A 17,721-nucleotide genomic window follows, 5' to 3' on the forward strand; every position below is an offset into this window, starting at 1 on the left:
CCACGCTGTTCTGTGACTTATTGATGAGAAGGTAGGGACGTTGTTAGAATAGAAGCAGGTGTTGGGTTCCTAGAGGGTTTTACACCTGCTCAAGTTAGATTTAACACGAGTCTTTAATAGATTCCAATGAAGGTGTTTGCCTCATTACATTGTCAGAAACAAGCTCTACATTGTAATGATCGTGTTAGAAGTTAAATTAAAGATACAGAGTTTACTGCCTTCAAGTTGTTTTTGTTGGAATATTAGATATAAATAGGTTTATCAGTCAGCATCATCAAGGCCACAATAAGTTAAACAATAACACACCAAAGAATGAATACAACAGTTTCCACTAATACTATGCAGATGTTGTTTTATACTTTGCGGATGCCAAAATACTTAGAAAACACGCCTCTATAGAGTTTACAGGAAATATAATTTATCATATACTGAAATAAATACAATTCCAGATGCTTTTAAAGACTGAACAAATCACATTTGACACAGAAAGATTATTTTTTTCCATCCAGAAAAATAAATCAGACATGGTTAAACTTTAGGTGACCCTATTTTTGTCATTATCATACAACTGAAGTGTGCTAAATAATCATGCAAATATAATTAAAACGATTTAATGATGTTAGTTAACAAAACATAATTAATCAGAAAAGACTGGGATTTAAAGATTTCTCCCCCTGCATTAATACTTTTAAATATGCAAATTTGTTCAGCAAACTACAACTTTTAGTGCTTTTTTATTTGTACTGGTTAGCTCTTAAAATGTAAATGCATACATGGTGTCATCGTAAGACACTGGAGTCTGTTTCCGCTCAGGTCCGGAGGAGGATCAGTTGCTCTCCGCGGTCCTGAAACGGACCCCAGACTCAGCAGCCGTCCACTGGCGACATGTGAAAAACATTAAAGCCATCGGCTTTCAGGATATAATTCTAAAGAAAAAAAAGAATAACAAAATGCAGTTTCAAGAAATCACATTTTGATCTGATGAGGAGTTATCCTTTCCCCCCCCTGATGATTTCCAATTATTTGTGGATAATTTTTCTCCTATAAATAACTCTGTTGTTCTGTTTCTAGTTTTCACTGTTTGTAGCACACAAGATCTCATATAAAATGAGCTTTTCTATCATTTTCATCGAATTATATTAGCATGGTTATTTACTTTCTGTTATATTAATATTTTAGTCAAATGAACAGATGGTACATCTAAAAAGATGAACGTTTCTCTTACTAAATGACAGTGTGTAACAGAAGATGGCTGCATAGTTTAAAGAAAAAAAATAGTTTTTTACCAAAGAAAATGGCAATGTTTCCCTGGAATTTTTTTCTGCTCAGTAATATTTCATGTTACATAAAGAGGAATTAATTCAAGGAAACTGAATTATAAACAATCTATAGAGATGTGTCTTCATGGAGACAATTTTTGCTGATACTTTATTAATTTAATTGTTCATATTTTACTTGTTTATTTTTTCATCTGTTTGTTTATCTAATTATTCATTTATGTTTGCATTGTTTTTTCATTAAAAAAAACAGCTAAAGTTGTATATGAAAGAAAAGAAATCCCTTTTGATGGGATAATAACTGAGGTCTTGTGTTCTTGCTGCTCGTGCCCGTGAACTGAGCAGACATAAGTGAAGAAGGGTGACAGGTGACAGGTGAGACATGCTTCTGTTTTCAGGGACAATGCTGCAACCTGCAGGTGAAACGCCGAAACAGCACACCTGTCTGAGGAGAGGTCACGTGGTTTCAGCTGCCCCCCCACATCCTAACAATGTTGACTTCACAGTTGTCGTGATGCGCGTGCTTCACTTTCGTTCTGACGTCTGGGTCTCTGTAGACCCATGTCCGTGCAGCCCGATGAAGAGTTAGATGAAGAGTTCTCATAAATGAAATCTGCAGTTAAATTAAGTTAAACTTTAAGGCACAATGTTAGGAAGTCCAAACAGTCTGTCACTCTCGCAATGAACCGCTCCTGACCTCCCAGGGTCCCGCAGAGGCAACTCCAAAGGTCCGGCACCACCACAGGAAACAGGCGGAGCGGTCATGACAAAAGCAGCCAAAAGAATATTAGATAACTATTAAAGAAGGTCTAAACACAGTATTTACAAAGGTTTAATTTAATTTACATTTATATACACATAAGACCATTGAAAAACAACAATTCAATATATTTGTACAGATTATGTAGGAGGGTAGTTTTTATTTTCTGAATAAATAAACTAAGCATTTCGAATTTAAATTTCGATCTAAAAACACCCATTCTGCGTAAAATGGGCCATAAAACGCGATCAGCTTTTTCAAGAGGCCTACTTGAATTCACGCAAACCAAAACATTCTCTCTAAATCTTCTTAATATTTTCGGATGGATAAACAAAATGTTTTTGCCTAAACAAGAAAATGAAAGGAAACCCTCTTAATTCAGAGAACTGGTCCATAGGCCTTGAGCAGTGACTGTATTAGCACAGACAAAACTATCACAAACACATCTGAGAAGTTGTCGCCGATATTTCCTAAAGACTAAATTAGAATCTTGTACAACCTCAGTGCGTAAAAGCAGCCGGATCACAGTCTTCAAAGCGCTCCCAGAACAAAGATTCCCTCTGCGAAGCAAGGCATCCTGATCTCGGCGGGGGTCATAAGTTTTGATGTCGCAGGAAATTTCTGGGCCTTTAAGGTCCTCTAAACCGCTGCATGTGTCGTAGTGGAAAATGATTTTATCCGCACAGCCTTTGTTGTGTAAAGTGCAAAGGTTACTGGAGCTTGTTATTGTTTGGAAAATCCTCTTGTTTCTATCTAAACCTTAAAAGGTCCCTCTTTGGAAGGGATTCGTGAGGATGAACTTCTAAAAGGTGTGAAATAAAATCTAAAAATGCGGATTTGAATCTGCAAAGTTCTCAGCCTCTATTGGAATGTATTTTGATACCAGTGAGCAGCTTTATGTAAGGCTTGTGCGCAGTGAAATCAGCAGAATTATACAAATGAACAATTAGTCATATGTGATTAAAAACAAAATGCGAAGGTTTCACTTCGGTGAAAAACTTGATTTGGGGGTTCTTCAGAAGCCAATCTCCGCTACGTTGCAAAATGGATGTTGATATTATCTTTATGGGATATATAACTCCATCATGTTGGACAAATCTGTGTGTGATGTCTCCATAGGGGAGGAAACTGTCGACGCCCGCTCGCCTAATTTCGCTTTACTCTCTCTAATGAACGAGGGGCCCATGGGACCGACTCTGGCCCGAGGCGGTAAGCTGACACTGGCGCGCTGTGTGTGGTATCCAGGGCCGAGCTTGATGGAAAAAGCCTGCTTCCACTCATGTCAAAGTCATTTACTCAGAGCAACCCCCCGCTTACACACGCATGGTAAAGACCACCACCTCTCCATCTCTCACACTCCTCGCCCCAGCCCGGCACAGCGACAGTTTGTTTTTGTTATCCTCTGGACCATTTTGGAAGGAAATTATGAGCAAAATAATACAAATAATACACGACTGTGCGTTTTTCATTGCTTCACATTGATCTTCTTGAGTATATTAGATCATATAGGCCCATGTTAATGTTTTGGGACATCATACGATCAGGACCTTTTGCACATATTGTGGTGGTTTATTCGTGTCAGGAAAGTTTATGTTCTGTGGCACATCGGGCTGAAATCGCAGTTTTATATAAAGGCAATCGGGGGCGAATAGCTCGTTTTTTAACTTGTGTGGCTGGCGTGTGGCGCTGTTGATTGGGATGTCTGGTTTGATAGATGGCTTAATTGCGTGTAGTCCGAGTTTGGAGAAAAGCGGTGGGAGGGATGAAAGAAGACGAGGAGCGGAGAGTGTGGGGCTCTAAACCTGCTAAGAACGGTAAGTAGACTTGAGCCAAGTTTTTGCATGAGGGTGGGAGGGAGGTGATTCTATTCGTCACTGATCTCAGGGAGATTTCAGGCACAGAGTGCGGATGAGGAGAAAGGGTGGGGGTGGGGGTGGTCTCGCAAAAGGAGAAAAGATTTATGAAATGATAAGTGGCTGGGCTTTGTTTGTCTGGACTCTTACGCGCAATAAGTCTAAAGGTTTTCGTGTTTCCTCCACTTGAGGGATTATTAAGGCGGTCGATGCCGACCTGGCGCGTCACACAGCGCCACTTAGCGCCGGCCTGACACCCAGTGGAGCCCCTGTGTTGCGCTACAGCTCCGGACACTCAGTCTCCAGTGGATAACCAGCTCCCCCCACTCTCTTTTCCTCTTCCTCTCTCTGTCAGTGCGTACCCGCCGTGCGTTTTGCCTGCGTCAAAGCAGCACCGTGCGTAATGGGAGAGTCGTGCGTAACTGGAGACAGATTTCACTCCATTTTGCGCCAGGATTCTGGGGACCACTGGTGGTGTAACGCTCACTTGCAACGACACTGACCACTGAAACTCGACATATTTCTTCTCTGAAACACCTCACAGCTCGTCTTTTTCCCTCCCTCTCCTCTCTCTACGCCAGCTGTACGTCAGAGCTGACATGACGACCGAGACCCCTCAGCAGCAGCTGGACCCTCCGCCTCCTCTGAGATCCAGCCCGGCGTCCGGCGTACTGCACCCCGCCATGCTAAGCCCACAAGCCGCTACAGAAAGTTCGCCCACAGCCGTCAAAGGAAAGAAGACGAGCTCCGGATTAAGGCGACCGGAAAAGCCACCGTACTCCTACATCGCTCTCATAGTTATGGCCATCCAGAGCTCGCCCACCAAACGCCTGACACTCAGTGAGATCTACCAGTTCCTTCAGGCTCGCTTCCCTTTCTTCAGAGGTTCCTATCAGGGCTGGAAGAATTCAGTCCGGCATAATCTTTCGCTCAACGAGTGCTTCATCAAGCTGCCCAAAGGACTGGGAAGGCCAGGGAAAGGCCATTACTGGACCATCGATCCGGGCAGTGAATTCATGTTCGAGGAGGGCTCGTTTCGTCGCAGACCTAGAGGCTTCAGAAGAAAATGTCAAGCTCTGAAGCCCATGTATCGGATGATGAATGGTATAGGCTTCGGCGCCTCCATCCTCCCGCAGAGCTTTGACTTCCAATCTCCATCCGCCACCCTCGCCTGCCATAGCAGCAGCTATAACTTGGACATGATGAGTAATTCAATGGCTGGTGGGTATGACGGCTTGAGCGGCGGCCACCACGTACCACATATGTCCCCGAGCCCTGGCTCCACATATATGGCGAGTTGCCCCGTGCCTCCCAACGGGGAGTACGGGCCGGACAGCAGTAGCAGTCCCGTACCTTCCTCTCCGGCCATGGCCAGCGCGCTGGACGGCCACTCCCCATACGCCAGTACATCCGCACACTGGGCGTCCTCCGGCGGGTCCCACTACATCAAACAGCAGCCTCTAGCCTCCAGTAGTACAGCATCCTCTGGTTTACATTCCGGCATGTCGCCTTATTCCCTGGAGCAGAGTTATCTCCACCAGAACGGCAGGGACAGCCACTCCACTGACATATCAGGTACCACAAACCAGCTCTGGCCCAAAACCAAAACACATCGAAGATTTACAAATTATCGGAAATTCAATATTTCGTTTATATTTACAGGACAAGCAGACCTAAATTTCTATTTCTGTAAAATACTGTTTGAATCTGCTGCAGAAACCTGTCTCTTGTTTAAACGTTTTCCAAGCGAAAATGTTAGATTTAAGACTGTAAAATGACTGTATTACACAATTTAGAATTATTAAAAGGCAAAATAGTGCCAGAGAGTTATGTTGCGTGATCATGCTGGCAAGATAATAGATTTACAATTTATTAATTTGAACATTAGATTAGTTTCTTCTAATATTATTTCTGTTTAAGTGTTTTACTGGTCTCTAAGAGTTTGCCGCAAAAAAGGAAACCTAAATACATATATTTTTAAATAAATTATGAATTTGAACTGAATGATTATTAAATTATAACTTAAAACCCACGCAGGTTGATACATAACTTCTTTATTTAAATTATCTGCAGCTTTCAAAATGAAAATTTCCTGCTAAATTTAAAAAGTGAAACGTGACTTGCATCATCCATATTTTGCAGGATTTCCTTCGTCACAGGATATTTTGCCTAATTAATAAATAAAGCAAAGCAGTTTTGCATTTTACTCCACCTCCCCAGTTCACCCTCATTGACTTTAACAGAACACAGTGGGGCTTTACTAAAGTCTGGGGATTTCACGGAGGCGAGTAACCCATGCTGGAGCCTGAAAGGGTCCCAGAGGTTAACTAAACAAAGACTGTGCAGGTCGGACCACACCGGCGGTGGATTGCAACCTCTGCGTATCCACAAGAGACGGAAGGCCTTGTTAAACTTTAACGGAGCGTCTTAATTGAGCCTCAGCGAAGAAAAAGTGTGCCGGAGTGCACACAACAGGCTCGGATACAGTAGTGTCAGTCAAATAGGAGAGAGAGAGAGAGAGAGAGTGTGTGTGTGTGTATGTGTGTGTGCGTGTGTGTGTGTGTGTGTGTGTGTTATGTCTGTGAAAACGGGAACGGAGCAGAAAGCCGTGGCCCGGAGGATAAAGCCTGCTGTCTTCCCCTGAATAACAGTCACATCTGGAGTCCTTATGACCCCGAGGAAGCCTCCTCGTTTCTGTTTTTGGAACAGAGGCTCACTTACTAAACACAAAAATGACGCTCAGTGAACAAGAAGTAACGTTTGCGTTTGTCAAACGGGATTTGGCACAAACAGCTTATTTATATCCGCTGCAAACACAAATAAAAATGAACAAAAGCAGCGGGTTGTTCCTGTGAATAAAGGGACAAAATTACTATTAAACAATTTTCGAATTTTCATTTTTTTAATAAATAAATTAAGCATTAATGAATACAAATTTTCTAGGAACATTTTTTGTGCAAAATGTGCATGTTTGAAGCGGATTTTATTGAACTTTATAAATGATTATTTTTGTATATGGCCTATTTATAAACAGGAACAGAGAGAATACAACATTATTAGGTTATTAAATAAATAAGGCTTTTCAGGTTTAATTTTGTTAATAAATTACACTTAAAACGCGAACAATATCAACCAACAGTGTTTGCGCAATATATTTGAATGTATATCTGCTTTTGCGTTCTCGTACTCTAGAACTGATATTTTTTCCTGACCTGTTTGTGCGCACATATTAAAACTTCTCCTTCTTTTCTTCCCACAGTGGGTATTCCACGCTATCAGAGCCATTCCTCGGTGTGTGACAGGAAGGATTTTGTGTTGAACTTTAACGGCATCTCCTCCTTCCACCCTTCGGCTGGAGGATCCTACTATCATCACCACCACCATCATCCCCAGAGTGTCTGTCAGGACATCAAACCGTGCGTGATGTGAGCTCTCGTGTCTCAGCGGACTTCAAACAAGACAAACACCGACGGTCACCGTGAAACTGCAGGTCCGTCACATCTGAGCAAACAAGCGGACAGTTTTTTTCCTCTTATATTTTGTATTTTTGAAGGATTCATACCAGGATGCATGGTGGTGTCCTCTTTCACGTTTGCATCTTATAGGCAGCCAGAAACAGCCTTTTTTTTCTTTTTACTTTTTTAACAGGACTTGAGAAAGCTGCATTGAAGGAAATGAATGAAGAAACCCCAGAGGCCTTTAGCAAAAACCACTTTGCCTTTACGAACCTTGACAAGCTTTCTTCTTTAAAAGAAGTTTGATAAACACGACATTTTAATGTTTGCTCTTGTAACACGTGCAAACAATTTATATTCCATGTAACTATGTTTGTATGATATTAGTAATACACACACAACGCTTTAGGCTTACTGAACTGCAACAAACCTTGCACTTATTGTATAACTCTTTTTTTTTCTCTCTGTAAAAGATCAATAAAGCTGATATATATTTTAGGCTACATTCATTTAGACTTCTTTCTGCACAAAGATGTTTGTTATGTGGGTTTGCACAACACTGAATACAGCAGAAAGACATAATTCTGGCGTTATATAAAAATTTAAATAAATTTATATTTGATCTCAATTTAACTTAAACTTGCAGAATTAAAATCGGACCGTAATTTTGGTTCATATATGCTCACTAAGACATACTAATTGATTAAATGACAGAAAGTGATCAAATCTGCTGCTTAGTCAGTATTTAAATCCTGCAGTTAATACTTGTACTTTTAGGGCTTATATGCAGATATTTCTTTCATATGAGGTGGTTTTAGGTTATCATTTTATTTAAAGGACCCGTTTGTTTGTTATAACACAGGCCTCTGCATTTTGAATTTGTATTATTCTCAGAAATCATGTGATTTTAGCAAATATTTCGTAATATATTGACAGTTCTGTGCAAATACTCATTTTAACTCTTTTTCTTCTGGGTAAAGATAACTATTAAACTTTCTTTTCTGCTTTTAAGAAAATATACAACTTAAGGAATATTTAAATATTCAGAGTAATTTACATCGTAAATAGGGAATAATTGAAATGATTTTTATTTTGGATTCCAAAGGGAGACTCTACTAGTGCTGGCAGGAATATGAAGATCTTTACATGCAACATAGCAATGCCACTATTTAAAAACACTTCACTTTTTGATTGAGGGTGATATTCAATTTAAGTAAAAGCTCATATTAAATTATTTTTGTTTAGTTTTTTAATAAAGTCGGTACAATATTATCTACAACACAATCTTAATTTAAATTTTATATGTCTGGGTTATCATCACATCATAACCATGTAAACATCATGTTAATGTTGTAAGTGGTTAATGTGAAGTTAATTTTGATCCTTGAAGTAGTTCTATCTAAAAGCTGAATTCATATTTTATGAGTTGGTCATCTGTTCTTCCAAAGTGAGTCCAGTTGTGAAACAATTACAGCGTACAGAGTAAAAAGGAACAATGCTGAATTGAAATAAAGATTGAGTAAAAGTACATTAAAATTGCCACTGTCCAGCCTTTCTTAGTTACTTTCTACCAACAGGGTGTTGACCGAAAAGACTATAGAGAAAAAGCTTTTCCCCAAAATTAAGAAAAATCAGCTACAAAAGGCGACCATTTGTAGACCACATGATGTCCACTTTAAGTTTGAGGCTGCAAAGAGGGAATATGTTTCACAGCCACCTCCAATCTGAGCTCACAGTCTTTTTGGCACCATGAAGCGGCTCTTTTCTATGTGGACTTCAAGGGGCTGTCAACATCTGCAGACGCCACATAAACAAATGAAACAACAGGGCTAGAGTGGATGGAAATGCAACAACGCAGTATTTTTAGTGCTCAGTAAACAGATCAGGCTGACACGGAGCTGCCTCATCACACAAACTCAAAGCAGACTTGGGCAGTTTTGTCTACATGGCTTTTGGTCAAAGCATCACATATGTTACACAGGTATGCAGATGGTTTAGAGGTTGCAGGGCGTTTTTTCAGGACACCGACATCATCACTTGTTTACAACATCTGGGAAAATGGTTTTCCCTGTTATAAATAAACTACACAATGATTGTCTGAGTTGTTGATGTGTTGGAGTTCACTTCATTCAGCAATGATCACACAACGTGTTTAAGATATTATAAGTTCTGGTATGTTCCTGCTGTGTGTTATAATGATTAAGGCGAGATCAGGTTGAAATTATACAGCAATCTGCATTAGGTTTGAGTCAGTGAGAGAGCATGGGAGGACTGACTGCTGGTTTTTCCTGTTCTGTTGCTCTTAACTCATCAGCAGCCACGTATCCAAAAGGAAAAAATGAATATTTTTAACTGGACATTAAATTCCCTTTTGATTTCCTTTGTGCAACCCTCCATGATGAGAAACACGCTGGCTCTGCAGCTGTTGGAGGTCCTGTGCTTAAGATATGCTGGTGTACACCGCCATCTAGTGGTTGAGACTAGCACAAAGCCATGACTGCTGCAGAAGTTGACAGTTAAGGAGTGGGAGACATGAGGTGAAAAATTACTATGACTTTATTTACGTTTAAAGTAGATTGAATCATAGAAACTAAAATGAGATTTTGTAACTATGGTAAAGCAGCAGTGAAAACAGTTTCACTCAGAGACTTCATGCTTTGGAGTCTTCTATTTATTGACATGTGCAAACTCAAAGTTGAGCCTGGGATTTACATTAATGCAGCATGTTCAAGAGATGCATACACTTTTTGCAGCATAAACAGAACACTGAACTCAGTCTGTACTTATAATGTTGTCACACTAAAATGGGCAGAGATCCACCACAATATAAAATCCATGGACATGTAAACCAAAGAACACTGTTCATTATATTGCAATGCAATGTTGTGTTGCAAAAATACCAGCACCACCTACACTTGAAAGAGGATTTCCAGCTTTACCCAGATAGACGGTGGGGGGCCCTGCATTAATTATTTAAAAAGGGCTTTACATGACTCAGTATGAGGTGTTTATTTGGCCTTCACACTCCCCAGTTACCAATCTCCTATGATCTGATGCAAACCAATCCACACACAATACTCCATCCGGCAACCCACTGTGCAGAAAGGACTTCTGCAAGCTTCTGCATTTTAGTTTAGTTTTTACTAAATCAACAATAATGGTTTCTAATATATCATTGTTCATCTCAGATTGCATTTATTTTAAAAGTCTGTTAAGGACCACACAATCTTTTATTGCTCTCTGGTGCATAAAACCTTAGAAATGAAAGATTTTCTTGTTTTACCATCCCAGTATCAGATGCAGGGCAGTAGTAGTAATTGGTAACTAAAGATCAGAATTGATAAACACTGCTGTAGGGCATGCTCACAAGTTTTTTCTCTACACACTGACTGCTGCTTGGTGGCAGGATAAGGAGTAGTCATAATGTTAGTAAGTTGTTGTTATTTTAAGCAGTGCAAAGGAAATTATTCATCCATTTGCACATAAATGGTTCCATGTTTATTGTTGAGCATATTTTGACAGTGCGTGTATGTGAAAAGTAGCAAAGACTGACCGAAAACTGCCCCTGAGTTTCATGAATAATCACAACTTCAGAAGAGATACAGATATTGGATTTTACAATCCCAGATCCACTCTTGCATCTACAAATAATTAAAAATATGTCTGTAATACACAGGTAAAAGAAAATCCCATACATGCACAAAGATACAAACTCCACACAGAAAGGCCCCAGCTGAGATTCAATGAGGAAACTTGGCATCGAAGCAACCAGGCTAAGCATCCACTGTGCTGCCCAGTCTGTGAAAATGTAACATTAATAGTATTAGAATATCAGCTGATTAAGATTAAAGTTTGTTCTTGTGTTTGCATCTCCCCAACATTCGACAGCATATCTAGATTTAATCCAAACCGCCAGAAACTTTCTATGAAATCATGCAAGAGCTAAAGTCATCTCCCTGCTCTAATGACACCCTACCTACAACCTTCTTTAAAAGTGTTTTTAGCTGCATGCTGTCTGAACTTCTGCAAGTAGTCAACATCTCTCTTTTGACAGCTTTTTTCCATAAAACCTGAAAACCGCAATGATCACACCACTGCTGAAAAAGAGCATTTTGGACACATCAATAATAAATAAATACATGCACGTCTCAAACCTCTAATTTTTAGGTAAAATAATTTAAAAACCTGTTTATCAACAGCTTAATAAATTCTTGACATTAAACATTTGTTTTCAGTCAGGATCTGGACCACACCACCCCGGTTGAAGTATTAAACCACTTCCATTTGAACACAGATAGGGGCAGAAGTTTGGTTTTGGTTCTGTTAGATCTTGGTGCTGCTTTAGACACAGAAGACCAGAACATCCCATTAGACCAACTGGAAAATTGTGTTGGAATCTCCGTTCCAGTCTGGAGACATCTGAACTGGTTACAATCCTACTTGAAACTACTTTGTATTAACTGTTAACAACAGATTAACTCAAACAAAGATGACATGAAATTCCCTACGGCTCCATCTTGGGCCCCTTATCGTTCAGCATCTATATGCTCCCACAGTTCATGGAAACAAACAAAATATCTTACCATGCTTATGCTGATGACACTCAGCCCTTCCTGCTAACGCTGCCTCAATCAAATCAATATGTGGATGCGGTGGCTCAGTTTTTTATAGCTAATGTAATGCACTTAAAGTTATCCTGTACATGAAATGTGCTATACAAATAAACTTGTCCTGCCATGTGGAAGCTTCATGTTCTATTACAAAAATACAGGTATGGAAAGTTTGTGTCACCAAAAGCTTTTCTTGCAGCAAAGATAGCATCAAGATGCAAGAAGAAGATCAGCAGGAAACATGAGTTTGATTTAAACTGTGACTATTCGGAAAATTGCAGGTACGCATCACTGCATTATAGAAGTCAGTAAGTTTTTGACATGAACTGTTGATAATGAACTTGAACTACTTGTTCATGTTAAAATGTCCTTGTTGAAGTCTTGCAGTGTTATCTTCTATCTTTCTTTAGGACAGAGTTATACTGGATCGTGACTCATATTAATATTAATATTAATAATAATAACAACAATAATAATAATAATAATAATCTTCATCATCATCATCTCATGTTGTGGTTAAATTTTCTATTTATGAAAGCACCATTAATGCAACATGTGCTACCAATCAGACATCAGATTTGCTTTCCATACAGGATTTAGAGTATTTCTGTGGGTATTACAACAGCATGGCCTTGTAGCCACTAAAGTGACCTTTCTGTAGTCCAGATCTTTAACCTCCTGAAAACATTTGGTATTATGAAATGGGAAATACAAGTAAGGAGACCCTGAACTGCTGAGCAAGTTTTTAAAAGCTGTATCACTTAGTAACAGAACCCAACAGAATAAACTTAATTATCTGTAATTCTGTCACTTTTCATCTTCCCCATCAAGTATAAATATTAGTAGTTCAGCACTTCAGTTCATAAGCAAATGCTTAGAGAACTAATGACATCTCCATTAAAAAAAACATGTACAACTGTTGTCAGTCTTAAGATCAAAGTACCATTGAGTATCAAAGAACTTGTTGCATTACAGAAGTTTTGGTCTTATAATCAAAAAGGTGCATTGTCACGAAACATGATGAAGAAAAAACCTCCGACTGATCAACTAGTTTAAATGAGTGGAAAATACAGAGAATCTCAACTTCATGGGCTGTCAGTTTGGAAGTAGCCTACTGCTTTTACTATTTGTTATTTTGTTGTTTTTATGTACCCAAGTACACACTTCTCATGGAAAATGGGATTTTCTTCCATTCTTCAAAGCAAAACTGCTCCAGCTGATCCAAGTCGGATGGGTTCTGCTGGTGTCCAGCAATCTTTATACCACCAAGTCTCAGATGGCTGCAGGGTCTGAGCTTTGACTTGGTCACATTTATGCAGTGTTTTTATTAGCAGTATAATGACTGACCTGCTGGAAGGTGAACCTCCGCTTCCATCTTAAATTTCTGGAAGATTTAAACAGGTTTTTAAAGATTTCCCAATATTTAGCACCATCCATAAATCCTTCAATTCTGACCAGTTTCTCAGTCCCTGATGATGAAAAGCATCCCAACATCATGATGCTGCCACCACCATGCTTCACTGTTCTTGGGATGATTAGAGATGTTGGGTCTGTGCCAAATGCAGTGTTTGCTCTTGATATCTGAGGCATCGTCAGACCCCATATAAATGAGCTGTGCCCCAGTACAGATGCTACGATTAATTTTCAACAATAAATATTTATCATAAATTAATTCAGATAATTCAGACGGGAGAAGAGATATATTTCAACTCAAATGCACAAGAGCATTAATTCCAAATAGAGGATACGGATCAGGGGCACATTCTGTCACTGCATGTCACCGTGCACGAGCAGCAGGTGAACTACACACACACAGCTCTCCCTTGTGTCGGAGGAGCTGTGAGCAGTTTGAGTTCTCGTAACGTCTCACAAAAAGAGCCAATTTTACATTATGTTTTTAAATGAAACCAAATTAGATGAGAATGAGGGAGGTAAGACCGTTTCAGGTTAGATATTCAACAGATATTTGCACTGGAGCGACCAGCGTCTCGTCTAGGGACCGTCAACAAATGACAGGCTTTCCGTGAAAAGGAAATTCTCATAAAGGACATAAAGCATTATTTTCATATTAAAGAAAAGAGGTCTTCTGACATAAAAAGAGAGAAATAACACATTTGTTTTTTGTTGTTGTTTGTTTGTTTTTTTGTTTTGTTTTGTTTTGTTTTCATACAGGGTGTCAAATTTTTTTAATTGCTTCAAATTTTAATTGAGATTTTAATAATTTTTAAAGAAAAACACAAAAAAAAAAAATCCAATAGCTCCTGAACCAAGTGACCCAGTCACTTCAAACCAAAGCTGAATTGAAGCAGATGCCCATCCAGAAAAGAAACAACTCTTTTTTATTTTCTTAATCTTTTGTCATATTTTATATTAATATTATTATTAAAATATTTAATAATTGCTATTGGAAGCCTTTTTTCTTTAATGTCTTCTAAACCAAGTGACCCAGTCACTTCAAACCACAGTTGAATTAGATGACCATCCAAACAAGACACAACTCTTTCTGATTTTCTTAAAGCTGAGTCACAGTCAAGTGATTGACCACTTTGTGGAATTGAAAAATAGGCAGTATGCTTTAATACTCAGAAATTAAACAAACTGTTTGGAATGAGTTGAACTATCACCCTGAAAACTAAATAATAACCATTACTTTGGAATGTGTTTGAAGAGCGTTCTGACTTTTATGGCATTTATGCTTTTGCTGCCATGTTGAAAGTGTTCATGTTTGTTAAAATAAATATGTTCTTACACTCAATAATATCTCAATTAGTAGTTTTGGTAGGAATGTGGCAGTGGCAAGGGGCAGTGTGTGTGTGTGTGTGTGTGTGTGTGTGTGTGTGTGTGTGTGTGTGTGTGTGTGTGTGTGTATTTGGCAGGGTACCAGTGCCCCAGTAGAGCTTTATGCGCCCCTGCTTGATATATAAAAAAAAAAAAATTAATTATAGTCTCATATGGTTAGTATGGGAAATTCTTCCATGTGATTGGAGTGTCTCCAACATGCCAGTTTGCAAACTGTGAACACGTCTTATATTTTTCTGCCATCAGTGTTTGTTTTTCTTGTCTTTATAACTCTTTTCCCAGCTTGGGATAAATAAAGTACTTCTATCTATCTATCTATCTATCTTTGGAGTTTAACTTATGGATCGATAGACAGAAACAGCAGACTGGTGTAAAGCTTCTCCAGCTCCTTCACCTTTGGTCTCTGTTGTATCTCTGACTGTGACCCGTCTGTGAATTATGGCAGATGGTTCATATTCTTTCCATTTTGTGATGATGGTTTAGTGTGGGATATTCACTGTTCCTGATATATTCTATAACACAACCGCGATTTGCACTTCTCCAGAACATTGTCTCTGACCTGTTTGGAGAGCTCCTTGATCTTAATGGTGACACTTGCTTGGTGGCTCCTCTGTCACGTGCTGAGATGATGTGACATGTGGATTAGTCATAGTTTATTTAATGCGACTCCTGTAGGTAAGATAGAACCAAGTCTTATTTAGGATGTTTGAATAAAAATGGCAAAAATACATGTGTACAAATAACTTCTGTTTTCTTGGTAGTTTTTATACATTTTGAAAACAGATGTCTGAGAGGCCATGTAACGCAACTTGTTGATCAGCTGCCATATGTACAGATGCTACAGCTCCTTTGTGCAGCTGGCCCAGGTTCGAGTGCTGGCCTGGGGCCCATTGCTCAAAGTCAGTCCCTGCTCTCTCTGACCCTCTTTCCTGTCCAGTTACTGTCATATAAAGGCCACTGGAGCCATTTAAAAACACAAGATTCTGAAATTCTTTTTAATTACATTAAGTTGGACTACTTTGTGTGGATTCATTACATTTAAAAAATCTATTTAAATTAATAGTTTGTGACTTAGAAAAATAGGAAAAAGGCTGATTTTATTTCCACCCTGTCCGTCTTAAGTGTTGTTCTCATAAGTGAACAACCAATGGGTCGATGACTTCAACCAAGTTAGAGATGGCTCTTGCTCAAAAGTTAGTAATCTAAAAAAAAAAATTAAATACTATGGGAGTAAAGTTTGGGGATATTTTTCTCAGATTTTTGAGAAGTACTGCTGTAACTCCCAGTCCCCCACTAGTTACATTTCTTTGCACTCAGGTTTAGCTTTTGTCAACACAACAGAAACATGCTGACTCATAGAATCCCATAATGTCTTGTTATTCATATTTTACCTGTATGTTTATTTGTGAATAATATATTACAAATAGTGGTTTTATGAATTTTATATTCATACATTTATTTTCCTACTTGTGTGTGTATATATATATATATATATATATATATATATATATATATATATATATATTTTCTTTTACATCTCTTATCTTACCTACAATGCTACTGTAACACAAACAGTATGGGAATAATAAATTATGTCTGACTGATTATTTGTCTATAACCATGTAAATAAACATGTAAAGACAGTGTTCATGATAAAGTCTGACAGCAGCAGGAAGGAAAGACCTGGGGTATTTCTGCTTCGCACAGCAAGGATGGATCAGTCTGTCCCTGAAGCTGCTCTCCAGAGCAGACAGGGCATCCTGCAGAGGGTGGGACTCATGGTCCAGCATGGATGTCAATTTTGCCAGGACCCTTTTGTCATCTACCTTCTGCACTGAGTCCAGAGAACAGCCCAGGACAGAGCTGGACTTCCTGATGACTTTGTCCAGCTTCTCCCTCTAATGCACCATGTCACAAACGCTGTTGAATCTATGACAACAAGAACTAAGGCAGTTCTGAAGGAAGAGGGGATCCAATCCGGTTCTAGCAAGATGGACCTAATAAAGTGGTCAGTAAGTCTTTTAGCTGGGGGTCAATGGATGGCTAATGAACAACTGCTCTTTGATTGCTTAAAGAGTAAGCATAGCTTATCTCTGCAAAGCAGAGGGATAAGGCAAGTACTTTTCCCAGAAGACATCTTTACTGCTACTACATTAACTAAACTCCTGGAAAATTCTAGGTTAAGCCTAAAGTTAAACGAAGCAGCACACAGGTGTCCTATCTGAGAGTTTAGCTGCTCTTAGTAAGCCAAGTAATTTTGAAAATACCTTATTATTTTTTAAATAGAGGTAGATATGCAGAACTGTCATATCTGCCCCAAAACACAAGGAACCTGTGCAAGAAAAGAACAAAAATGCATAGCTTTTAGAAGAAGTTTAATTAAATCCACTAGGGGGCAGTATCTAATAGCCAATTTTGGGGGCTTTCTTTGTAGTCCTGGTAACAGATGTCAGTTTTGTTTTTATGGTAAAGCATGTTGTTTACTGATGAAACAGTGGATTTTGAAAATCATTGTGTGTTATTTGGAGCAGACAAAAGCAAACAGAAACATTTGCTTACAGCAGCAAATACTACAAAGCGCTTAGAGGCCTTTTTAGAGTTGAGGCTCAGAAAACTTCATTAGAAATTAGATCAAACTGAAATATTATCTCAGAACACCTTTAGGATAAAAAAGGCAAACAGCTCATTCTGTTTAAATGTCATTCTTCAGGAAATATTTTCCACATTCCTTATTTGGGACTCCAAAGCAGCATTTTTCATTCAGCTGTCTGGTCTCAAATGTTCAGTTTGGGGTAAAAAAAAAAAAAAAAAGAAAAAGAAAGGAGGAGGGGGGGTTCTGCCATACTTCGAGGCACTTTTTCGGCCTTGGGAACAGTTTAACCCTCCTCAAACCACTCAGAGGCGGAGCACGAAAAAGATTAATGTTTTGCACATGTTTGATTGGCAGCTATTTATTTGAAAACCAAT

The 17,721-nt window shown here is 38.9% G+C and overlaps 1 protein-coding gene across 2 annotated transcripts; it reads left to right on the top strand.

Moving 5' to 3' along the window:
* The first annotated feature begins 3,413 nt into the window (after positions 1-3,413).
* Positions 3,414-7,848, top strand: LOC121652521 (forkhead box protein F2-like). Of its 2 annotated transcripts, XM_042005317.1 has the most exons (3): positions 3,414-3,851; positions 4,472-5,465; positions 7,150-7,848. In XM_042005317.1, the coding sequence occupies exons 2-3, from the start codon at positions 4,490-4,492 to the stop codon at positions 7,317-7,319; spliced, it is 1,146 nt and encodes a 381-aa protein (XP_041861251.1). In that variant the 5' UTR covers positions 3,414-3,851; positions 4,472-4,489; the 3' UTR covers positions 7,320-7,848. The 2 variants fall into 2 exon arrangements, with proteins under 2 accessions (XP_041861251.1, XP_041861250.1); XM_042005316.1 differs by lacking the exon at positions 3,414-3,851 and having other exon boundaries at positions 4,008-5,465.
* The last annotated feature ends 9,873 nt before the right edge of the window (positions 7,849-17,721 follow it).

Source organism: Melanotaenia boesemani, chromosome 14, assembly GCF_017639745.1.
Source record: "Melanotaenia boesemani isolate fMelBoe1 chromosome 14, fMelBoe1.pri, whole genome shotgun sequence".
Lineage (NCBI taxonomy): Eukaryota > Metazoa > Chordata > Actinopteri > Atheriniformes > Melanotaeniidae > Melanotaenia > Melanotaenia boesemani.

What these genes read in the sequence shown, in the direction of transcription:
- LOC121652521 (XM_042005317.1), top strand. Translation starts at nt 4,490, where the DNA reads ATGACGACCGAGACCCCTCAGCAGCAGCTGGACCCTCCGCCTCCTCTG. An exon ending in CCACTCCACTGACATATCAG is followed by an intron (nt 5,466 to 7,149) that starts GTACCACAAACC and finishes TTCTTCCCACAG; the next exon opens with TGGGTATTCCACGCTATCAG.